Below are 26,971 nucleotides of genomic sequence, written 5' to 3' on the forward strand. Positions count from 1 at the left end.
TTATTTAATTTCTAATTGATTAATTTTAAACTTTATGGTAAATCATATTTTACCTTTAATCATAATATTAATTGAAGATAAGATTAATAAATTAAATAAAACAATTTTATTTAATTTCTAATTAATCAAACTCTCAATTAATTGTAAAATCCTTATTTTACTCTTAATAAATTAAAAATCATATTTTTAATAAATTAAGTTATACGATTAAATAATTGAAAAATATGATCTCCAAAAAAAAAACGAGAATATGTGCCATACTAATTGGATTTTATTATTATTTTAAATCCAATATTTTAAGATATGACCAAATAAAAAATTTTCACAGCACTGTTCATCTTCTTTCTTGAAAATACACCTTCTCACCTGCTTCGCTTAGCATCTTTATGCTCGTGCGAAGACTTTTCAAGTACACGAAGCTTGTGCACAGGCGGGTTCTCCGCCGTGTGCATGTGGAGGCAGAAGTCCAACTTCCACCTCACGTTGCCGCCATTCATGCACTTATGATGCTCGATATTTTGAGCCAATTTTTCAGATCCGGCCATTATCCTTTCCGATCCGGTTAATCGATTAATTTTGGAAACGATCTATAAATTAATTATCGCACAAAAATATGAATCAAACCGCAAACTGGCTCTGATACCACTGTTGGTGTGTCCCGGAAACCAAATCTAAAACGCAGCGGAAATTAAAATATTTTCAGATCTACAATCTTCCGAGGACGATCGATTGCCTTTGATTCATATTTTAGTGATACGTGTAAATTAAATTAAATACACAAATAGAGATTACCACACGACCTAGATCGTGGTGACGACAATCTTGTCCAAATCAGACCGCGCGTTTTGACTTTGCCGCTACCACGAACCGCCAAAATCCGGTACACCAACTAAATGAATCTACCTCAAAATAGTTGGCACTAGTCAACTATCTGATTTTCTCCGAACAAATTAAGAAGCACGAAACATGAATAAAAGTTTCTTGTGAAAATAGCCGAGAACCAAGAAATTAAATAATATCTTTTTGAGAGAACCATTCTCTGCTATTATTTATTCTCGGTTACTCCAATTTTTCCACAAACATTATCATTACAAATGACCCTATCAATTCAATGCATTCACGTTCTTGTGCATTTCCTCATAAATGCATGTCTCCTTTTATTTTATTTATTTTATTTTTTTTAATTAAAATATATATAATATATCTACACACACACACACACACACACACACACATATATATATATATATATATATATATATATATATATATATATATATATATATTAACATGTATGTGTCGACATATGAGTCTATATATATATAATATTATTTTGAATATTTGAATATAAATTAGATATCATATATTACATCAAATATTCAACAAATGCAATATTTAAAAATAATAATAATTTTTTTATTCGATTTTTCGTGCTATCTTATAATCACTATTATAAGACTTGAATTTTAATCATATTAAATTTCTGATTATTAAATTCAACTCTTTGAATTTAATTATTAAACTCAACTCCTTGAATTTAATGATTATATTCGGGTAGATAACAATCAGTATTTGTGTGACCCTCAATGGTTCAGAGATACAGCTAGTTGTGGGTTCACAACATCTTTGTGATTCAGAACAACATTTGTTCTTATTCGAGCTTACCCTAATTAGCTCCATTCTTTTCATCAATCCTTTGATCAAGAATGTCAGAACTCAATTCTGATTGCACCCATCGGATCATGGTAAGAGCGTCTAGTAGCATCGCCCCATGATCCCCTAGGTATCACTGATAGTGCCTGCAAGAACCTTATGCTATGGTTAATGTACAGTACGGTCCCTTCAACCAAGTATATCCCGATCGAATCTGCAACCATTGGTATATCGAGAGTTGCTAATTAATTCGATAACAATGTGATGTATCTTTGAGTAATAATAATGGCATCTGATGTGCAACTAGAGAACCACCTTCCCTAAAGCACATTTCATGCTCTGGCCAGAGACTTCTTGCACTATTAATTCATCAGATCACATAGGATATCTTCACCCGTAGGTGAGCGGTAAATTCCCGACTACAATATATTGGCTCCTACATATTTCGAAACTACACTCAACCTCGCCACCTTATGATCCTCAGTGGAATCGGTAAACGAGTCAAAGTGCAGGCTAGTACGCAGAGCCTCCATGTTGTCCCGGGTCAAAGGACTAATGGTGTACAACCATAACCACGGACTATTCCACTCGATAAATGAAAACCACTTGGAAAGTACGAGGGAGGGTTGTTCAGTCCATCATCATATGATCACCCATCTGTATGAATGGACCTCTCCATGCCCTTGTCAATGAAACATGACGTTTTCATCACAGATGCTAGTCTCAAGCTCGAGCGACCTTTATCCTTATTTTAGGCGGCTGAATCGACTAGGAACCAATTTAGAATATACAGTACACTTCCTAATGAGTTTCATGATCTTACGTTGAAAGGCAGACCTCATGGTACTTATTGTATATTCAAGGACTTTATCTATGCAGCTTGCATAGGTATACAGATAAAGTAAATGCCATAATATGATCATAAAATATTAGTAAAATAAAAATTGTTTTACATTTGAGTCAATAAAACCCTAGCCACAAGTTGGCTTGCCGGGCACCTACTCTAACACATACGTCCAACAAATCAATATATCAAGGCGACCTCCGCCATATCAAATCTGAATCAACAAGTGGCTCAATATGCAATGCCATGATGCAAATCAATATCATCATCTCAATATAATAATAAACTCATCTCAAGGCCACAATCATCATTGAATCACAAGTAATTCATCGAGCCATAAAATATTCAATTTAAAATAAAATTGATACTTTTACCTCGTATGTTATCAACAGTAACATACCTTTCGAATATTACCAACAAAAGATCAAAATATATTGTTGTGAAGTCTTGAACCCTTGCAGTCTACTCGATTCGCTATCAACCAACTTAGAGTAAATAATCTTGAGCCAACCCAAGTCAATACTTCAACCAAATCTTCAATACATAAATCAAGAACTCATATTACTTATCAATACATGGCACTTTTCGTACAAAATTCATAATTAATTCAATACGGCTTCAAATCAAGATCCGTAGATTTCTTAATCATAATATTCCATAAAAACATTCATTGGATCATTTCATCAAACACATGGCATGTGTGCTGAAGAGAACCCTAGCTTCCAAACCGATAGAGAGAAGAGAAGGAGAAGGAAAATGAGGAAAAATATGATACCATTCTATTTTATGCCTTCCCAAACACCAAAATACGTTTTTATTATTGTTGTTGGGCGCCATAGCGCGAGATTTGGCGCTGCCGCGTGCTCCATTCTGCCCCAAACAACAACAAAATCAGTACTGGGCGCGCCATCGCGCGAGATCTGGTGCTGGGGCGCGCACCATACTGCCCGGGCGCGCTATCGCGCGAATTCTGGCGCAGGGGCGCGCCGTATTCTGTCCAAAACACCTTTTTAACTTCGGAATTTGCGAAAGGGGTAAACTACAAAGTTGTAGATCTATGTCTTTTCTTTAACCCCTCAAAATTTCAGATCATTTGGAGTTCTGAGTAAAAAGTTATGCTAAATCTCCCAACATGTGTCATTATAGGAACGACGATACGCACGACACACTTCGGGGCGCTTTTGGCTCGTCTTCCCTAATGATTTGACCAAAACGCAAAACTGGAAAGTTATAGCCTTATGTCATATCTTTCTAATGGAAGTGGCCTCACATCAATTGGATCAATATACAAAACATTATGCTAAAAACCACAACTACTGCCATATTTTTCATACCGTTTCTGCACTTCCATCACCTATTTAGCTCAAATTCAACATTTGATTCTTCCCATCAATTATCTATTCCATTCAATAACATTCATTACCATTCATACCATAATGTAAGGTCATAACCATCACAACTACTATCACATTTTCAAAATTCGGGAATTACAAGTATTGTCCATAACAAAATTTTTTTTTTAAAAAAAATTCCCTTGACACCAGCTTCCTAGCGCCACGCCCCGTTGCTGTTGCACCGATCGACTCCGGATTTTTTAAATTCGGTGTCCTAGTTTCAATTCACAAATTGTTGGTGATTACTAGTAGAATCCAAACAAGGAACATAGCCTCCGATCGTGGACTAGATTTGACTATCAAATGAGGGAGATCTGTTCGAAAGGAGATACATGAAGAGACATCTCCGCTAATCCCAGACTGGTTTGGAGTCCAGCGTAATTAATATTTTCGAAGGTAAAAATTCTAAAACAGTCTACGAATGTTTAAATACATACGACACTCAAGGAAATTTTCGCGCATTGAAATTAAAATTTTTAAACTTACCCTGCACATTGGGTGCAAGAAAATGGTTCCCCAACACTTAAAGGGTGTCCGAATCGGTGAAGTAAATAAATATTCGGCAGTGGTCATGAGTTCTATCCACCGTACCAACATCTTCTCTGGTGATCCTGTTGCACATGGTTGATCAATGAAGTTTATCTGACTAGAGTGATTTGCATGTTATTATGTTAGTTCATTATTTTACCCAGTGCAGATCGAAAAATAGCGCAATTATATATATATATATATATATATATATATATATATATATATATATATATATATATTTATATATACACACCTTCGTTGGAGAATTAATGTTTTCCATAAATTCCTATATTTCATCATAACGTGGGATTTTATGTTTGACCATATGTGTCGCCTCACTTTTCAATCACCCTATATATTAATAATTCAAGAATTAATGTTTCCCATAAATTCCTATATTCCATCAGATCATGGGGATTTTATGTTTGACCATATATGTCACCTCACTTTCAACGACTCTATATATTAATAATTCAAGAATTAATTTTTCCCAAAAATGCCTATATTTCAACATATCATGTAGGGGTGGTTGTCGGGCCGGGTTCTTCGTATTCGGGTATTTCGGCTACCCCAAAAATTCGAGTAGCAAATTTATAACCGAACCGGAACTTAAATATTACACTACCTGACAGTTCGTGTACCTGAAAAATTCTGTGTCTCGTCGGGGTACATGGAATTTATCTTCAAAAATTATGTCTTTTTTTTAATTTCCCTCAAACATTAAAAAAACAAAGTATTTTCATTTTATCTTACCCAACTCCAATATAAAAAATTTATTTTATTATATATTCAGTAAAACATCACAATGAAAAAATTATATTACATAATAATATGGTTAAAAAATATATAATTAAATAAATATTATGCACAAAATAACATAACAATAATAAAAAGTTGTTGGAAAACCATGAATCTAATTAAAATATATTGCAATCAAAACAAAATTAATCCAACGCAACAAAAAATCAATCACTTTTAAACAATAATAAGTTTTTAGAAAACCATCAATTTAAATAAAACACATTCAAATCAAAGGTAAAACCATCCATTGAAGTCTCAACTCTTAAGTCAATAATATTAGGGACATATATATATATATATATATATATATATATATATATATATATATATATATATTAATTGGAGAAATAATGTTTCCCATAAATGCATATATTCCATCATATCATGGGATTTTATGTTTGACCAAATGTGTGTCCTCACTTTCAACCACTCTATTTTAGGTACGACTCATTAATAGGATTTCTTGGGTGTATAATTTTTTTTATCTTTAAGAGGTAAAATAACTTTATATAGGTGTAATTAGTTAGGGAAACGATAAATATTATTTTGAATCAGAAAAATTAATCTCTATGAACTTTTCTCTTAGAACCATTGTCCTCGTTAAAAAATAATTGGTAGCTAAAATAAATTAATGGAACCGAACAACCTAGATATGATTCGTATGGCGTCTTAAAACATGTCACGTAATCATACAGTATATGACGTAATATGAATAAAAAAATTATTTCCATAACATGAGCGGGTAGATTTTGCTTGATCAATGAAGTTAACGACACTACAAGCTCCAATTTATAGACATTCAAAACTTTATAAAGAAATAATTAGTAAACATTAAAAAAACAATTGGTACGTAGGAGTTTTTATAATTAGTTTTTTTTTACTATTTTTTTATTAATAAATAAGCCTTTAGATAATATTTTAATCTTGGAATGTGGATCCAAGCATCATTGAATTAATTCAAATTTAATATTTATGTTCTAAACTGAACCTTAATATTTGTTACCTTGTCTGAAAATTTTGAGATATAGACAAAAATCCTTAAATTTAACTAAAACTTTTTGTTTTTTTCTGTTGGTTTAATTAAAATATCGCCCTAGTTTTTAAGTATATATAAATTTTCCGTGTTTTATTTGGTGTACTTAATTTGATAATATGTCAAATAATGAGATTATTTTCTCGATTCTTTTAAAATAATCAATTTTTGGATAAAACGAGTCAATAATGGACAAATTCTCTATGAATTTGGTGTGTTTTTTTAAAGGTCTCTCAATCATGTAACTATTGGGATTTGTAACGCCACGAAAATTTAAATGTCCACGCGAACCTCATGCACAAATTATTAAATTCTTTGTGTATTTCAATTAAATGATTTAATTGCATTAATTAATTATGCGATGCATATTTACATGTTTAAAATATATTTTTATACATGGTTGCATTAAATGTATTTTTAAAAGGATATTCGAGTTGCGATCGAGGAACGGAGACCGAAGGCAGAACAAAATAGAAAATATTTTTATTGGAATAATTTATTTTAATTATTTAAAAATATGGGTGATGCTTTTTCTTTTTTTTTTTGAAAATATGGGGTTTTTAGGTGATTTTATACGCCGGGACGTAATTTTTATCGGTGTTGGTTTTTCAACAAAAATACGAGCTTTTTGGCAACCCGGCTAATAAATTCACAAACATTTCTAAACAAAAATATTTTTAATATTTTGATTAATTACTAATGAGCTTAATTGGGCCTAATTAACTACCTAATGGGCCTAAGCTTGTTCAAGGATTAATTAAACTATATAATATGCAATTAACCTACCCCAAACCCTTTGCACTACACGCCACACTCTCCTAGCAAATCAAAAATTCTCCCCTCAATTTTCACACGACACACACACAAAAGTTGAAGGAAAAAGCATCAAAAGTTGCAAGGATTTTCAAGCCGTCAGTTTCTTTGTCGCCGTTCTTCAATCGCCAACGGTTTTTCGTGCGTAAAATACGCAAAGGCACGCCATATTCTCCTTTTACTCATCATCACACCATAGTATATTTTTATGCATGAAAAGAATGGAAATCAAGTGGCACTTTGTGTTATTTTTGGATTTATGTAATATATCAAGTTTAGCTGATTTCTTTCAAAAAAATCATGTTCTATATGTTTAAGAGGGCTGCCATGATATAGGTATTGATCAAGCATTGTTTTACATGAATTTAAAGTCTTAAATCATCACCTAAAACCCTGCACAACGAAAAGGAAAATAAAAAAAACGTAAGCTGGAAGCATGGGGCTGTCATGTGTGATTTAGGGTGCGGTTGTTGGTTCTTCACGGTTCGGCTGGGCTGTGGCTGGGTCCAAGGGCTAGCTAGGGCCGTGGGGGGGTCAGGGGTAGAGTCCTAGCCATGCTATGGCTAGGACTCGAGCTAAGTGGGCTGGGAGGAGTCCTAGTCCACCCGAGAGTTACAGCAAGGGGTGCAGGTTGGCAGCTTGTGCAGGGAAGAAAGGGCTCGGCCTGGGGGCTCTGGGCTTGGTTAGGTCAAGTGGTTAGGGTTCTAGGAGAGTGCTTGAGGGTCTGGTTCCAGGGGTGGCTCGATGGAGCTCGAACCAAGCACAGAAATCGTGAAGGAAGCTATTAACAGCAAGTTGCGTGCAGGCTGTTTCTGAAATTATGTGGCCTGGCTGATGGGTTCCAGGGCTTGGGTTTGTCTGGCTATGGCCTGGGCGTGGTACAGGGAAGGTTAGGGACAAGTGGGCTCGGTTGTGGCTCGGCTGGGAGAGTCCTAGTTGGATTAGGAGTCCTAGATTTGCAAGAGTCACACACACACAAACATGCAGAAACATGGGCGAGTTCCAGGTGGTTTTTGAGCGGGCCAAGGCTGGTTTTTGGGCTGGGCTTGCACAGTAGGGTCCCTAGATGGTTGGATAGGTTTTGGCTCAAGGTGGCTCGGGCGTGGCTCGGGTAATTTAGGAGATGGCTCGGTGTGTACGTTATGGTGTCAATTTCAAAAATTCAAAGGCTAAAAATAGATCCAAGGGTCCACGGGGGTGGCTCATGACTTGGAAGGGTATAATAAATCTTAAAAATTCTATGTTTAAAATTTGGGATCAAAATAACGAGTTTTGGATTTATTCGAAATTTAATCTCCGCACGGAATGCTAATTAACGAGTTAATTGAATCGCCTAGTTTTAAGCCTTATAAAATTATGAAAAATTAGAGTTAAGCTTAAATAGTTATTAGAAGTCTGAGTGTTTAATTTGGGAATTTTATAATAAGGTTTGGTTTAATTCGGAATTAACACGCATTAATACGTCACATTTAAAGATTAATTTAAAAGTCATCGAATTATGCTAAATAAAAAAATGAGAAAATTCATGTAAGCTTAAATAATTATTTGGGACAAGTGACAGTCAATGAAATTAAGAAAATGTCAAAAACGTGAAATTTTACGTCTAGGGGTAAAACGGTCTTTTTACACCTAAAAATTAGGAAACGTCATGGCAGTGTCCTGAATGCTGTTTTATATGTTAATATGATTATTTTCAATTATTATGGATGTTTATATATTAATATGTCAATTTTAGATGTTTATGGATTTTTAAGACGTTAATATGGTTAATGTTTTATGATTTAATATGCTAAAACAGTTTATTTTAAATGTTTATGATCTAAATGTTTATTTTAAACGTTTAAGAAATTAAAATGTTTATTTTAAAGCTGTTCATAGATATTTATGATTTACAATATGTTAAGTTATGATTTTTAAATTTCTATGATTTTTATGATTTAAATATGAGGATTTAAAAGATATGTTGCATGCTTGGTTTGAAAATAAAATGATATTATATGCATGTTTTTATTAAGTGATGATAACATGTTGAAGGACGTGAAGGGATTGTGACTACTGAATATGTTGGAAATATCGTGAGGGTTATGATCCCAGTGGGAGCCCGACGATCGTGTTTCCTTGGATACGGATACGAATACGAATACGTGATACGAATACGAATATGTTAATATGTAGGCCAAGGCCCAGTTGATCGGTGAGAGTGTTGCTGGTGTCCCCGCCTGCCCAGTACTGTGGTTTTCTTTAGATGTATCCATCGCCCAATACGTTTAAGAATACGAGTCACAATCAATTATCTGAATTCAACATACACGAACATGAATACGAATATGATTATGTTGATATGAACATGACATGAATATGAATATTGTGAAGGCCCTGAAATCCTTGCTTTGAAAATTTGCGGAAAATTAAAATTTTTCTTTTTAAAAGAACTTAAATGGCCTCATTCATAAAATCAACTGGTGAATCAAGTTCAATGTTTAAAAATAAAGCAGCGGAAGAAAATAAAGTTTGCCAACAATTAAAATTTAAAAATATCCAGCGACTGATAAAATGTTTGCGGAATAAAATAACAATTGCTGCACTGAGGTCCTCGGGTGCCACTACTGCCGACCCAAGCTGGCTCACTGGTCCCCGCCCTCGGCCCTGGCCTCACCAGTACCTACAACAATCAAGTCTAGTGAGTCTAAAGACTCAACATGCAAATATCGTAGGTAACGAGTAAAACACTGAAGTAAAATGTGCATGTGATAAAATATCATGTCATGAGGCATGCTTAAAATAATCTGTACTGAGCAATTATAATACGTGCATAACTGAACTGAAAATCACAGTAAAAATATTTGCTCCTTGGAGCCCTGTACTGAAATAACTGGTAAAATTTTCTGTTGAGATTATGGTCTACGCCTGTGGCCCCTGCACTAAGCTGAACTGATCGGTAACTGGCTACCGGGGAGTCTGAAACTGAACTGAGCTGGCCGATCACTGGCGACCGGGTGGTACCAAACTGAACTGAGCGGTCACTGGCGACCGTATAAAATAATACTCCCACATAGTGAATGAACCACAAGCCATATCGCATAAATCTCAAAAATAATCATTTTCTATTTAATGCACGTAAAATAATTAACTGGCATAATGAAAATTCCTGTATATTTTACCAACTGGATTGGATTGGATCGTCCCCAGGCTCGCTGCAACCTAACTGTGCTTTGAAAAATATGCAATAGCTTAAACATGACCAACTACGCAATTTACGTTCAAAAGATGCGACTATGATGCCTAATGACTTCGCATTTAATCATGACTCCGAACCAACCTGAACCGACACTGAACCGACATAAAGTCATGATTAAATACGCTTAAAATACTGAAATAATGCTCCTAAAATTATTAGGGTCGAAATCTAGGTGGAATGGAGGCCAAAACATGAAACGCTCTTTCGAGAGTCAATTTGGCACATTGCACCGTAAATTCTCGTACGACCTCAAAAATGATCCGAATCACGAACGGTCAAAAACATGACCTTCCTAACTCAATGGGACACTGTCCAGTCCAAGGCCATAGGCTAAAAGCCGACCGAGAACTCGAACGAGCCTCCGAACCGACACAGCAACTTGCTGTAAAATTCCAGCAACTGTACAATCGTGTATCTTGTGTTGTTTTCGAGACTACCAGCCATTGGGGTGTGAACCACCGACCAGAGACTCTTACCAACATCCCAAGGAGTGATTTGAACCATGGCTAAGGGCCCTAGGCTAGCCACAATCCGCGTCACACCAAAACTCAACCGAAACTCCAACCGAGAACCAACGTGCATGCATGTGTAGTGTTTTGCCTTGATCGATGTCTTGCGTCGTTCCAGTGGCCATTTGATTGACCATGGCCCGATCTAGACATCTAGGAGCATGATATGAACCGTGGCTAAGGGCCATAGGCCAACCAAGATCCATACCAAGCAACAAAAGAAACGAAACCATATGCTGAAAAATGGAAGGGGCCGAAGGGGCATAGGGGGCTGTTTTGATGTTTTGATTAAAAACCGATGAGCCATGGACCAAGCCACCAAAAGGGCGACTTAGTCACGTCTTAGACATGCTATGGGAGTGATCTAACCATGGCTATAGGCCCTTGGGGCAGCCAAGATCAGATCCTTCCTCCTTGCCATCAAAACTGAATTTCGAAACTCATATTGGACCAAATGAGAAGTTGCTGTCCATTTCTGAATTTCCAGCAACCAGGGGCTTGAACGAACGGACCAATCTGATCCTAATACCTCCTATTACGTGTACATATGTTGCCTTGGGAGCCTGGAGTCAAACCAATCACCTGAAACTCACAAACCAAGAAAAACGTGATGCTTGCCAAGGAAAAATCGAAAATTCTGCATGTGTTGTTTCAAAATGTTTTGATATGTATCTCGGTTTTTGCTTGATAAAACATGATCATATACTGAAAAATAATTGATAATATGACTTGATTAAGGTTTGAAAGAAATCTAGACATGCCTGGTTTCGTTTCGAAAGAAAACGAACGAAACGACGACGACGCGGCACGGAGGAGTGGAGCGCTTCTCTTCCTTTCCTTGCTCTCGGTTATTCTCTCAACTTTCTAGCTATGGTGCTCACGGTTTTTAGCTCTGAAATACTCTCAGATTTCGTGCAAGGGAGAGGGGAATAAGTGGTTAGGGTAGTGAGGGAAGTGGGTGCAAGATAAAGGGGATAATGCAAGACCAAGTCTTCTCTCATTTGAATTTTGAATTGGTGTTTGATATCAAGTCTTTGTTGGGTGTTTCTAGCATGTGATGGCCGATTATTCCCTTGCTAAACTAGACTAGGAGCATTCTTATTATTTAATTAATTGGTGCTAAACAAATTGGAGGAATTATCCTACTAATTAAATACCAAGAAGGGGTCAAAGGTGATGAGTTGGAAAATGAATCATCTAGCAACTAAGGGGCCGAAATTTTAACATTAAAATTGAATGGGAAGTGTTGTTTATTTACTAAATTAATAACTCTTAAAAGCCTCACTAATCTCTTAAATAATTTAGTGAATTAATTCCTTAATTAAGTAACTTAAATGAGCTTATTTCTTATTCACCTCAAGTAACTTAAATAATCCTTTAAACTTCCTTTTTAACTTAAATGAACTTACATGCTAGCTAAAATAAAGTCTGGAAATATTTATCGAATCTTAAATTCTATCTCAAAGCTCCAACTCCAGTCCGGCCTCACTGAATTTAACTGAAATGATAAAAATCAAACTACTGCACTGAAATAATAAAATAATTAACTTCAAATAAATGGATTAAAATAATCATGCAATGAAGTCAATTTAAATTTAAAAAAATCTAGAATTATGCATGGCTTATACGTAGACTGATTTACGGGTTCTACAATCCTTCCCCCCTTAAATGAAATTTCGTCCTCGAAATTCGCTTATCCTCGATACACAAAAGTTTAGACTCTTAGTTATAGAATCTGAATAATCCAAGCTTCCGATGCGCTACTCTGATAAGATAAATATTAAGCTGTCCTTACGTCTACTCAATCCTAAATAAATTTGTCTACCAAAGTCCTCGTTTGTGAATCGCAACTTAAAACAACTTATGGTGACTTAGTTCTATTCAACTATAGCCCCGAATTTTGACTTATCCCGCAGTTTCTCATACTAGAGATGGATGTCTAAACTTATCGCACCTTACTTTTCTTATACTATACTCGTAATATTCATCGACTTATTATATTAGCATTTAGAGAGTTCAACTTAGGAAACCTTAGCCCCCAAAATTTACTGACCGACTTCTATCCTCGTTAATACACTTAAAAGTTAACCTTATCTCAATCCTATAACAAAATTAGCCTAAGATCCTTGGACTCTCCACATTGGAACAAGTGTCACATTCTTACGTATCAACGTAAAAACTTATTAAGTCATCCCATGGTAGCCTTAGAATAACTCTAATGAATCAACCTCATTTATACCCCATAGAGTTCTAGAATCCCCATATCAAAGTTTCAGATTTCTTACTCGATAAAAATCTTAATATTCGTTCATTGATAACCTATGATGAACACAGCTCGCTTCTTTTGGTTTTTATCTCACCCAAAATTTTCGTACGAACACCTATTTCATAAACTTAAACTTCAAGCTTATGCGACCCAAATAGTATTAGATAACATAATCCCAACACACATATTCACTTATTCTCAAGTTTCTCAATGACTTGCAAAAATTTCTCAAGTCAAGATGTCTACCTCAATTCTTACTTGCATCTATCGAGTAACCTAACCATCAATCATACCCAACTTCTTAGAAAGATCAAATTCAAACAAAAGTATAGTCCTAACTGCTAAGATCATGACTAAAACTTACGACACCTCCAACTTAAGTTCCCAACAGTTTACTAACTCAATGTTTATCCTTATAACTTAACTAACCGATCAAATTTACCTTAAATTGCCATCACTTTAAATTCTTAATTTGCCACAACATTATTTCACTAACTCTTAAATTTTCACGCCTAAGATTGATTCATCCTACGATGTCCTTGGTTACCATTCAACATTATAACCCAAATATCTAAATATTCTACATTTCCTTCGATCATAAATAACCGAAAATTCCTATCATTTAAACCGTTCGATTCTCACTTACTACTAAATAAGTTCTCAAATATCTTAATATTGTAGAATTAATTCTTACTTTCCTCGAATATCATCCAATTTTTTTCCCTAAATCTCGAAATTTCCACAATTACCCATTAGTCATCAGTATTCCCAATTTCATTTTATAGATTTCCCGTATCATAAGGTTCAACAGTCTTAAGTTTATTAAACCCAAAATTAATTCCCATAACACGTCTTACATTTATATAAATACTTAAAATTCCAATTTCTCAAAAGTTCGCATTTAATCCTTAAAATTCTCAATTTCCGCAATTCGATCCTTAAATCCAACTATGTAGAGCATGCATCCTAAATAAATTCTCATAATTAATCTTACATTTCCATAGATAATTAAAATCCTCAAATTGTACATTTATAATCCTAAAGATTGTCGTAGTCCTTCGAATCGCTATTGCTTATATGAAATCCTCAAAATTTACTCAACTAGCAACCAAGAACCATTAATAATTTCTTAGAAATTCTACAAGTCTCAACAACATTCATAATTTCAAGATTAACTTATAACCCATAAGGAGGACATCAACAATACTGAACTAAAAATTAATATAGTCAAATCATTTTCAACCTCTACTAAAGCCCAATATTCGAATTCTTAGACATGTCCAATTCCAAACGTACCCAACATGCATAATTCCATAATTTATTTTAAATGAATACTGAAATACTGAAAAGATCTGATTGTAAACTATTTCATGGAAGCATGCTGTCAAAGTAATTCGTGTTTTAAATAAAATGCTGAAATGTAAAACTTACAAACCGAAGACGTGACTTCGTGAGCTTCTCGTTGTCAGTAGTAGTGTAACCCTTTACAAGAACATAGGCTCTGATACCAATTGTGGGGACCCGGACGCTAATCTTTTTCTTAATCTTCTTTTGGGATTTAATTATCAATTCTGATAAACAGGGTCTAAAATTTTTTTCTTTTTAAAATGTAAATGCGGAAGGTAATGGAATCTAAATAATACACATCTCAGTATAAAATACATTTCAGTATAAAAGTACAATACTGTACAATCTAAGTCTAAGGTTCGGTTACTAAGTTCAAGTAATAAACCATATCTACATTAAGTCCGGAATCACCACGCTAAACTCGTCTTCTCTCGTCATCTTCTCGACCCCGATCGTGCCCCACCTGTTGTCATGCACACATACAAAACAAGACAACAGCCGGATAACTCCAGTGAGAATAAATCCCAGTATAAAACATGGTAAACATGCATATATACAAAGTAAATCATGAATTAATCTATCATGAATAAAACTAAAAGCAATAGGTTTAATAATCTATGAAATCTACTCAAATAAGCATGCAACACAGATCAGTTAAACATGCTACTCAAATCAAATCATAAAAACATGCTATCATGACTGAAAGCAATAACAATGGGTTTCATAGTCTATGAAACCACATACATAAACGCATGCAGTTCTAGTCAAATCATGTCTAGACTCGACTCAACTATAACTCTAGGGATCCTGGTGTGAATAAGACGTCACTGTCTGTCACCTACCCTCCCAATCGGGGTGACGTACGTCTTATTCCTAGACTTCGGTCATATTTGTATCGAATAATCTACAATAGAAGGGTGTCTGCTCCTACGTAACGATACACCGAACGTCTAGAAGTCTGACTATCTCTCAAACTTTCCTATCTCAAATGCAATGAATACAATCTATAAACAAAGCATGTTCTTTTCAAAAGATTTGAATATAAGTCTATAAACAAATCATAATCATATCAAAAGATAAACAATAATCAAGTATGTGATTTTATTGGGAAACTCAAATGAGATCTGATTTGAGTTATGTCTTCCCAGATATCACATGACTTATACCTTTGTCGTCCCGGTCTGACGAAGACGATGATCTGTATTCAACTCTGTCCATATCAAATCTGAAATGACAATATCGAATACATAGTATCAATGAATAACTCAATTCACAATCTGTTCTGATCAATACTCAACTCAGTACACAATCTGATCAATATCTGAACAAGATACAATCTGAGTCATATCGATAATATCACAATCTAATCGAAATCATATCTGAATCTGATCAATCTAACTCAACTGATGTTTCGACGGCATAACAATACAATCTGAATAACCCCGTTAATCTGAATATCACAAATATAATTCTAGAACGTATAATCAATACTGATATAACTCATAATCTCATTGATAACATAAATCTGATATCGAATCTCAGTCAATATCTTTCAAAAATCATAACAATTACAGAAACAGTCTGTTCTTTAATCTGACTTCAATTCTACAATGTCTACGATAGTAGAAACATCATATCTGAATCATATTCGATTCTAGCAACATCATATTTTCAAATCATGTCTAAACGTAACAAAACTTACGTCCTTGTGTAGCTCTTGGTGAGAGGAGCTCAAAACTGAAGTCGGATTCAAATTCTGATAGACGGATCTTGCCGAATCGAAATTTTAAAGAAAATAAAAGCTTGAGAATTTCCATGGAAGCTTTCGGTTTTTTTCCTTCATGCAATTCTGAATTTTAAAGTGCACAATGACACGTTAATGGGGTGACCAAGACAAGTGTCCCACTCAATTTTCCATATTTGCACTTTAGTCCCTCAACTTTTCACTAATTGCAAATTAGCCCCCGCTCAATCTTTTAAATTCAATTCAATCCTAAATAATTCCATTTCAATCCTAAATAATTGCAAACATCTTGAATATAATTCAACACTCCAAAAGTTTCCAATTACATATTGTTGGATTAAAATAATATCATCTTTATTATCTCGGGCCTTACATTTCTCCCCCTCTTAAATTTGAGTTCGTCCTCGAACTCATAAACAATCAATTCAGAGATATCAGAAGAAATGCATAACAGAGTTTAAACCAAAACTCAAATATCTGATTCCAGTCTGGAATAAGAATTCACTAAGTATAATGTCATAATACTTCTCCAGTCCTTCTGACAGAATCAATCTCACCATGTGGGTTATACAACATCCGTATAAACCACTCCATAGTCTATAATGATTCAATACAGCCAACCATCGTTAAATCTGCTGATCTCGATCTAGGACATATTCAATCCTCGACCTCAAATACCAATCATCATCATCCGATGTTGGTTTATGACATCTGTTTTTTCTGAACTATCTTCATCTTCCTTCGAATTTCTTCAAAAGAATTAGAAATCTGTAGTATTCACTGTATACTGTCCTGACTAAAACTATCTCATTACCCATCTGATAAGCTGATATCTATTGTCATGTCATGATAATAAGTCATATCAATTAGTGCTAACATCCAGCACTCTATAACTGTACAAAAATCTTCCAATCCCTGGCTAATACATTCTGACGGTCTGTCAATTTGTAAAATCATCTAAGAGAGAGTTCATGATATATTCTATCACAAGTATACAATCACTCAAAATCACAATCTGATATCATCTACGGTGACATTCTGATCTTTCTGACCACTTCTCTGACATCGATCTGTGTCATCTGGTCATGTTTGTACGTTATCTGGTACAAACTATTAGATATAGATTGAACAATCTGTCAATTTTAATCATATCATATCATAATCTATGGAAAATGACAATAAGGTCATTACGAAAGTCATAGAAATGTACTCCCATTTCTATTTAAAATTATACAATTCTATAATAAATCTTCTGATTTCTGTTTTTCTGTCTTTTCTGTTAACAATTCAGACATATCAGTACAATTTCTGCCAACATTTCAATACAAATTCTGTCATAACTGATCTCATCTGTCTGTATCCCAACTATCTGTTCGAATATCATACATTCTCAGTCACAAACATGATAACTGAAGTCACTACAGCGCATTTCTGACACTATCTGTGATTTCAGATTCGAACTATCTGATACAAACAAATCAGTTAATAACATAAATTAACGAAGAAATACCTACCTGGTATTCGGCTCTGACTATCGATATCAAGCTTTGCTGTACAATTCTGACACATCTGACATCACAGAATAATCAATCTCATATAAAATACAAAATCACATATCTGTTACTCTGATCTGAGTATTACAATCAAGTTCTGAACATTCTGATCACAGTCTTGAATTACTGTAACTCTTGAATTCAACTCTGATTCAGTTGGAACTGTATATAATCTCAACGGTTCACAATAATATGTAGCATATACGGACTCAAAATAACAGTAATATCAAATCAGATACAAAATATCAATATCCTATACAGCTCTAGTGAGTTCAGTGAACTCATAAAACAAGGATTTCTGATAAACATCTTCATGTCATTCTGATCAACTGTTATATCCCATCTGCAATAAAATATGCTCCACAAAACAATATAAGATGTCTCAAATACTGATTTAGAACAATAACAATATTCAGCAGATATATATAAAGCAACAGTCGAATAAGATAATCTGTCAAGTCCGACAAAATACATTTCTGACATTTCTGAACTTTCTGGTCTTTCTGATCTCGGTATCTTATCAACCACTGATCAAAATCTCAACTGTATCAAAATCAATCTGGATACTAACTTCAGATAACACATATTCTGAATACAATCTGTTTCAAACACGATTCTTATCTCTATACAATCATCACAGTTCTCAGAATATTCAATAGAATCTTCAGATATTCTATTCAATCAATCAGATGCTGTCAATATATCAAAATCTTCATAGATATAACAAGCATAGAATCATCAGAACATCTCTGAATATACTGACATATGCCAAAGAGAAACACTAAATCAGATGTAACTCCTGGTTGGTACTTTTCTACTGATCTTTCAATTCATTCTGTATCATTCTGTACACTCAATATCATTCTGTATTGAATCCTAAAACAACAATCAGTATCTGATCTGAATTCAATTCTGAAATCTATCTTTCTGATATAAGCAATTCTAAAATCCTATCTAGTAATGTCAGCCAACTCACACATCATTGGCAAATCTGCCAATGCTAGGCTCGATTTCAGTAAATCTACTGAATACATAAGGATATCATTTGTTCCTTTCTGTAGAAATCGAGTCAGAGACATCACAGATATCAAAGGAATTCTAAATCTAGAATCCTTATCGTGGTATCTCCACTGATCAGTCATCTCTGATCTGACTCTTACCATTTCTGGAAAATTCTACAATATGTCTGTACTTGTTCAGCATACACATATCAATAATGCGTTCAAATCCAAAAACACAAGTACATCATAATCTATTTCTATTTCATGCTCATCTTATTGTAGTATACAATCTATACAGAAATCTCTGATATCAACATTTCCTCAACAAGCAAGGACATCAATACTACAGTACATACAAACCCAACAGATACCGCATATTTCCATGCAACTTAGTCAAAGATATTCTTAACAAATGCATCAGTATATCTAAATACATATGCAATAGAATCATAAAGAATAGTACCTGTTGTGAATTCTGGATCTGTGTTTTCAATTGAATTCTGTTCCCTACAGTCTTCGAGAACGCTTCTGGGGACAAACTTTAGCAAAGTGTCCCGGCTGTCCACAAATATTGTATCTACCAGTCACTCCCTGGCATTGCTCGGTGGGATGTCTCCCTCCGCAACTCCTGCAATACACTCCAATATAACTCGGACTAGAACCGCTGGAGCTAGAGGAACCACTTCCCAACTTCTTGAATGGCTTCTTTCGAGCTTTCAGCACATCTTGCTTTCCACTCGTACTGCCGTGATCATATTGAAGAGGGGATTGCTGTGTCTGAGGTGGCTTCACACACAACCTTGTCAATTGTCTAATCAGACTTGCCTCAGCTCTCTTCGCTCTACTTAGGATGTCAGCAAAATGGTAAGGTCGCTGCAAATTCATAAATGCAACTACCTCCGAGTTCAACCCTCTGATGAACTGATTCACTATAGCTTCATCATTTCCAGCTATTTGAGGAGCAAAGTGCAGTAGAGTATAGAATTTGGCGGTATATTCATCAATATTCAACTGCCCTTGGCTCAAATTCTCAAACTCTGCTTTCTTGTCCTCTCGGTACGAGACTGAGAAAATTCGTCGATAGAATTCAGTTCTGAATATTTCCCACGAAATCACTGTACCTCTCTGTTCCCACATTCTTCTACTGGTAATCCATCAACTCCTGGCGGCTTCTCGTAACTGATAAGGCACCATTTTAACCCTCTGTTCATCTGTACAATCAAGTAAATCAAACAAGATTTCTATATCATCAAACCAGTTCTGACAGTCTTCAGATGTCTCGGTACCACTCAGGGTCGGCGGCTGTAATAACTCAAATTCTCTCATCTTTTCTTCTAGCTGAGCTTCTAATACATCCATCTGTTCAGACGAAGTGCTACCCCTTTCTGAAAATCTCCGAGGCCGTATATCTGAATATCAAACAGATTAGTACCCAATCTATACAGTCTGTCTCAGCCCTCCTCTGATCATATACCTCTGATCCAGACTCGGTTCTGATTCAGGCTTAACCATTACATGCTGCAATCAACTCAGATAACAAACAACATGTAATAGGGAAAGCGATAAATCATGCTAGCACACATCATGCAAGTCAACATTAACTTAATTCTCATGCTAGCAATCACATGCAAGGAAAGAAAATTCAATCTACCCCGCTCATTCTCTTCTATCTCAGTCTAAAGAATCTATCAACTCTGACTATCTCAATCTAAAGGACTTATCGCTCTGATACCACCTGTTGTGGGGACCCGGACGCTGATCTTTCTGCTTAATCATCTTTGGGATTTAATTATCAATTAAGATAAAACATGGTCCTAAAAATTTTTTCTTTTTAAAATGTAAATGCGGAAGGTAATGGAATCTAAATAATACACATCTCAGTATAAAATACATTTCAGTATAAAAGTACATTACTGTACAATCTAAGTCTAAGGTTCGGTTACTAAGTTCAAGTAATAAACCATATCTACATTAAGCCCGGAATCACCACGCTAAACTCGTCTTCTCTCGTCATCTTCTCGACCCCGATCGTGCCCCACCTGTTGTAATGCACACATACAAAACAAGACAACAGTCGGATAACTTCGGTGAGAATAAATCCCAGTATAAAACATGGTAAACATGCATATATACAAAGTAAATCATGAATTATTCTATCATGAATAAAACTAAAAGCAATAGGTTTCATAATCTATGAAATCTACTCAAATAAGCATGCAACACAGATCAGTTAAACATGCTACTCAAATCAAATCATAAAAACATGCTATCATGACTGAAATCAATAACAATGGGTTTCATAGTCTATGAAACCACATACATAAACGCATGCAGTTCTAGTCAAATCATGTCTAGACTCGACTCAACTATAACTCTAGGGATCCCGGTGTGAATAAGACGTCACTGTCTGTCACCTACCCTCCCAATCGGGGTGACGTACGTCTTATTCCTAGACTTCGGTCATATCTGTATCGAATAATCTACAATAGGAGGGTGTCTGCTCCTATGTAACGATACACCGAACGTCTAGAAGTCTGACTATCTCTCAAACTTTCCTATCTCAAATGCAATGAATACAATCTATAAACAAAGCATGTTCTTTTCAAAAGATTTGAATATAAGTCTATAAACAAATCATAATCATATCAAAAGATAAACAATAATCAAGTATGTGATTTTATTGGGAAACTCAAATGAGATCTGATTTGAGTTATGTCTTCCCAGATATCACATGACTTATACCTTTGTCGTCCCGGTCTGACGAAGACGATGATCTGTATTCAACTCTGTCCATATCAAATCTGAAATGACAATATCGAATACATAGTATCAATGAATAACTCAATTCACAATCTGTTCTGATCAATACTCAACTCAGTACACAATCTGATCAATATCTGAACAAGATACAATCTGAGTCATATCGATAATATCACAATCTAATCGAAATCATATCTGAATCTGATCAATCTAACTCAACTGATGTTTCGACGGCATAACAATATAATCTGAATAACCCCGTTAATCTGAATATCACAAATATAATTCTAGAACGTATAATCAATACTGATATAACTCATAATCTCATTGATAACATAAATCTGATATCGAATCTCAGTCAATATCTTTCAAAAATCATAACAATTACAGAAACAGTCTGTTCTTTAATCTGACTTCAATTCTACAATGTCTACGATAGTAGAAACATCATATCTGAATCATATTCGATTCTAGCAACATCATATTTTCAAATCATGTCTAAACGTAACAAAACTTACGTCCTTGTGTAGCTCTTGGTGAGAGGAGCTCAAAACTGAAGTCGGATTCAAATTCTGATAGACGGATCTTGCCGAATCGAAATTTTAAAGAAAATAAAAGCTTGAGAATTTCCATGGAAGCTTTCGGTTTTTTTCCTTCATGCAATTCTGAATTTTAAAGTGCACAATGACACGTTAATGGGGTGACCAAGACAAGTGTCCCACTCAATTTTCCATATTTGCAATTTAGTCCCTCAACTTTTCACTAATTGCAAATTAGCCCCCGCTCAATCTTTTAAATTCAATTCAATCCTAAATAATTCCATTTCAATCCTAAATAATTGCAAACATCTTGGAATATAATTCAACACGCCAAAAGTTTACAATTACATATTCTTGGATTAAAATAATATCATCTTTATTATCTCGGGCCTTACACCAATTGTGAAGGCCCTGAAATCCTTGCTTTGAAAATTTGCGGAAAATTAAAATTTTTCTTTTTAAAAGAACTTAAATGGCCTCATTCGTAAAATCAACTGGTGAATCAAGTTCAATGTTTAAAAATAAAGCAGCGGAAGAAAATAAAGTTTGTCAACAATTAAAATTTAAAAATATCCAGCGACTGATAAAATGTTTGCGGAATAAAATAACAACTGTGAGAGCCCAGCCCAAGAATACCCAAGCCCAGCCCAAACGAAAACCCCAAAGCCCAGCCCATTTAGGAATAAGTTAAATAAAAAAAAAAGAGAAAAGGAAATGATAATCATCATCACCGATTTCACCTTCTTCCCGTAACTCTCTGTTCAAAATTGTCAAACCACTTCCGTCACTTTGACCGCCGATTGTGACCACACCGGTGATCGAAAAAATAAAGTAAATATATATTCGGAATCCTCTCGACAAGGGCTATCCGGTGATACCCTTTTTGCTAAGAAAACTCGCGACTCTCGGAAACCCGTCGGAGACCGCCGCCTGTTTTCGTCGGAATTTGTGAAGAAACTCTCGGTTTAAGTATCCTAGAACTCTACTTCGAAGCATTGAGGTATAATTATGATTTTAGGGATTTCGAAATTTTGGGTATTTTGAATAATTCGAATTCCAACAATTGATATGATGTTGGATTATTGATTTTAGGTACTATATCGGAGCCGATTGGAGGTATCTATCAAATTTTCGGAATTTATTTGAATTAAATTCGAAAATTCAGATTAAATTATTTGGGATTTATGATTTTTGAAATGTTAAATCGTTATTGGGATGTGTTTATATCATTAGAAATAGAAAATGAAATTATGGATTTTCGGAATTTTAGGCTAAATTAGTGAATATTGGAATAATAAATTGAAGTTGATATGAAATGTATTATTTGCCACAGGATTGGATTATTCGAGAAATCCTTAAGAAATTCAGTGGTAAATTAAGGGTTCAGTTGAGGTACGCATGAACTGTTTTATTATGACGTCTATAGTGATGTGAAATGACGTTAAGTATTATGTATGAGTTGTGGCGTGCTTTATGTGCTTTTGTGAATAACGTGATTGCATTCACGCATTTATTTGAGTTGATCTCATTAGTGCATAGCATTTCGAGCCTTGACTCCGTTGATTGCTATTGTTACTGATCTATTGAGTTGTAGCGTCATCGATGGAGTGGGTGGGTAGGATTAGCACTCCTGATGACTTGCATGAGGACTGAGCGGGTCGCACCCGTACCCTCGATGCTACGTGCATGGATGAGCGGCGGCATGTTATTACGTTGCTGCAGTCCTGGCACGGGTGGCCACTGTTACTGTTGCTGATGCGTTTCATTTGGACTCCGCTTTGGTATCCATTATTTTGTTGGTACCTTTCACGCATTGCATTACATTGCATTGCATCACATTGTACTTGATTTTATTTCATGTCAGTTATATTTGTCGTAATATTACTGGTTCGTCATACTAGGGGCCCGACCCCTCGTTTCTTTTTATGCTGTGGTTGTTTTTGATGCCATAGTAGGTTATCTAGGAGGATTTGACGCGTCTGGTGGAGCGTCAGGTAGTGGTGCCCAGTCGTCGAGTCGTGGTTGAGAGTTCCCAGATATATATATACTATATTATGGAGTCATACATTTACCGGGGAGATGCCCCGTGTAGCTGTACTGTTATTTTTACGATGTTTTGAATTGATAGTTGTGTGATCGAGCCTTGCCGGCTCTGCATGTGTTTAGTCCTGGCCAGTGCGGCTATAGGTTTGTGAATTGGTGTTGTGACTTTATTTCGAGTATGTAAATATTGGTTGTGATGTTTTGGATTTTTCTGGGATGTCCTATTTACGAATAGGTCATGCCGAAATTTCTGTAGGCCCGAAATGGAAAATTTTAAATCGCTTTCGCTGTTTACATTAATAAATCCTGGTTGTTTGGTCATTAAATATTAATCAGGAGCACGGGCCTCCACAGTTGGTATCAGAGCGTAACTGGGATATGCTCGAATTAGAGTCTAGGGCACTTGAGTCTAGACACAAATAACATGATTGTGCATGTGTTTGACTATTTGCTCTTATTTGAATTATTTGGTGTGATTTGCTTGAATTTACCTGCGTTAGAACGACTAGCTGATTAGGCATTGTATGTAGTTTCGAAATTGCCTAACTTTCTTTTACCTGTTATCTGCCTGTGTATTTAATCCCCGTGTCTTGTAGAATGGCACCTGGAGGAAGAGGTAGAAAAGGAAAAGAAATAGCACAAGAATCTGAGGCGCAAAATGTTCGAGGACTTGCAGATATCATTAGAGGTAGACATGGTCGACCTCGAGGACAAGTCGCTCAAATTGTTGAAGAAGAAGTTAACCAAGAACCTCCTCGACCTGAAAGACCTTGAGCTAGACAGGTAGCGATTGAGCAAGAAGTGGAACAGCTGACACAGAAAGTTGGAGGAATGCAATTAATAATTTCTCAGTTTCAAGAATTACGTCCTCCAAAATTCTTTGGCAACGAGAGCGGAGAAAAAGCAGCAAGCTGGTTGAAAAGTATAAATCATCTATTTAATTTGTTGGAGTATTCCCAAGATATTAAATTGAAGCTTGCCATCTACCAACTTAAAGATCGAGCACAACTCTGGTGGGAAGCCACAGAGGAAGCAATGAGGGACTCTGGTGAAAGTATTACTTGGGATGCTTTTCATGCTCACTTTACCCAGGAATATGCACCACCATCATATTATGCTGCTAAAGAAGAAGAGTTCAATCAGTTGGTGCAGGGAAACAAATCAGTGGTGGAATATGCTTCACAGTTTTCTGCTCTTTTGCCCTATGTTCCACATGTTGCCAGGAATGATCAGGCTAAACTATCACGTTTTCTGCATGGGTTGCAGCGGACTGTTCATACGTTGGTAATGACTGGATCGCCTAATACGTATATTCAAGCAGTGGAAAAGGCGAAGAAAATTGAAGCAAGTTTGCTCAGAGGAGACCCACAGCCAGGTCCATCATCTGTTTCTCAGGGATCTGGGAGTAGTATGTCAATGCCAGTGGATTTACCTCTACATCAGCCTGTACAGTCATACCAACAACCCAAACAGCAGAGGTACAAGGCAAAATGAAAGCAATTCAAGAAGAAGTCTCAATCCAGCTCCTCCAGTTCAGGCAGTGCACGAGGGGGAGGTTCTGTTGGGTCGTCTAGCACTGTGCATTGTGACCGATGTGGTGGTCGACATTTTAGTTCCCAGTGTGTAGGAGTTCAGGGGTCTTGTTACGTTTGTGGTCAAGTTGGACATTTCGCCAGAGTATGTCCTAATGCACAAAGACAGCAATTTCAGCCACAACAGTCTGGACAAGTTCCCCGAGGACCAGCTTTCCAGCCATATGCTCCTGCACAGTCATTTCAGCAATCTGGTTATCCACCACCTAGAGGTCCTCCTCAGCAACAATTTACAGTGCCACAGCAGGCTAGAGTCCATGCATTGACTCAAGACCAGGCTCAGGATGCACCATGAGGAGTGATTGCAGGTATTTGTTATGTTTTTGACTATCCTGCACGCATATTGATAGACACAGGAGCATCTCATTCATTTTTATCTGCCGCATTTGTTGATGAGCATGAGATTGCTACTATTCCTTTGTTGGATACTGTGTCATGTTGCTACTCCTGCCGGTGTATACTTGATGTCCCATGAGATAGTTTTGAACTGTGTGATTAGATTTGAGGATAATATTATGATAACTAATCTAATCAAATTAGCTATGTCTGATTTCGACTGTATCCCCGGTATGGATATATTGACGAATTATCGAGCTACTGTGGATTGTTTCCATGGAGTTGTCAGATTTAGACCGTATTATGGCAGCAAATGGAACTTTTACGGGTATGATTCACAGTCTCGAATTCCATTAGTATCTGCAATGGAAATGTTCAGGTTGTTGTCAATCGGCAATGAAGGATTTTTTATATATGCTCTTGATGCAACACGGAAAGAACGATTGAAAGTTTCAGACATTCCCGTTGTCAAGGATTTTCCAGATGTATTTCCTGATGAGATTCCAGGTTTTCCACCTCAAAGGGAAATAGATCTTAGCATTGAATTAATGCCAGGGACAAATCCTATATCTAGAGCACCATATCGTTTAGCTCCGACAGAGTTGAAAGAACTCAAGGAACAGCTACAGGATTTACTGGAGAAAGGCTATATCAGACCCAGTATGTCACCTTGGGGAGCTCCAGTATTGTTTGTAAAGAAGAAAGACGGAACGATGAGAATGTGCGTCGATTATCGGCAGTTAAACCGGGCTACTGTGAAGAATAAATATCCTTTGCCGCGTATTGACGACTTGTTTGATCAGTTGCAGGGTACATCTGTTTATTCCAAGATTGATCTTCGTTCCGGATACCATCAGCTTAGAGTCCGAGAGGAAGATGTTCCAAAGACAGCATTTCGGACACGATATGGGCATTATGAATTCTTAGTTGTGCCTTTCGGTTTGACTAATGCACCCGCAGTGTTTATGGATTTA

The 26,971-nt window shown here is 35.8% G+C and overlaps 1 protein-coding gene across 3 annotated transcripts; it reads left to right on the forward strand.

Moving 5' to 3' along the window:
- The first annotated feature begins 23,109 nt into the window (after positions 1-23,109).
- LOC140819623 (uncharacterized) lies at positions 23,110-26,071 on the forward strand. 3 transcript variants are annotated; one of them, XM_073179792.1, is made up of 3 exons: positions 23,110-23,142; positions 23,360-23,807; positions 23,982-26,071. In XM_073179792.1, exon 3 carries the CDS (start codon positions 24,901-24,903, stop codon positions 25,561-25,563), a length of 663 nt encoding a protein of 220 aa, XP_073035893.1. In that variant the 5' UTR covers positions 23,110-23,142; positions 23,360-23,807; positions 23,982-24,900; the 3' UTR covers positions 25,564-26,071. The 3 variants fall into 3 exon arrangements, with proteins under 3 accessions (XP_073035893.1, XP_073035895.1, XP_073035894.1); XM_073179794.1 differs by having other exon boundaries at positions 23,113-23,142; positions 23,360-23,418; XM_073179793.1 differs by lacking the exon at positions 23,110-23,142 and having other exon boundaries at positions 23,328-23,807.
- Positions 26,072-26,971: the final 900 nt, after the last annotated feature.

The sequence above is a fragment of the Primulina eburnea genome, chromosome 18 (genome assembly GCF_022965805.1).
Source record: "Primulina eburnea isolate SZY01 chromosome 18, ASM2296580v1, whole genome shotgun sequence".
Taxonomy (NCBI): Eukaryota; Viridiplantae; Streptophyta; class Magnoliopsida; order Lamiales; family Gesneriaceae; genus Primulina; species Primulina eburnea.

What these genes read in the sequence shown, in the direction of transcription:
- LOC140819623 (XM_073179792.1), top strand. Translation starts at nt 24,901, where the DNA reads ATGCAATTAATAATTTCTCAGTTTCAAGAATTACGTCCTCCAAAATTC.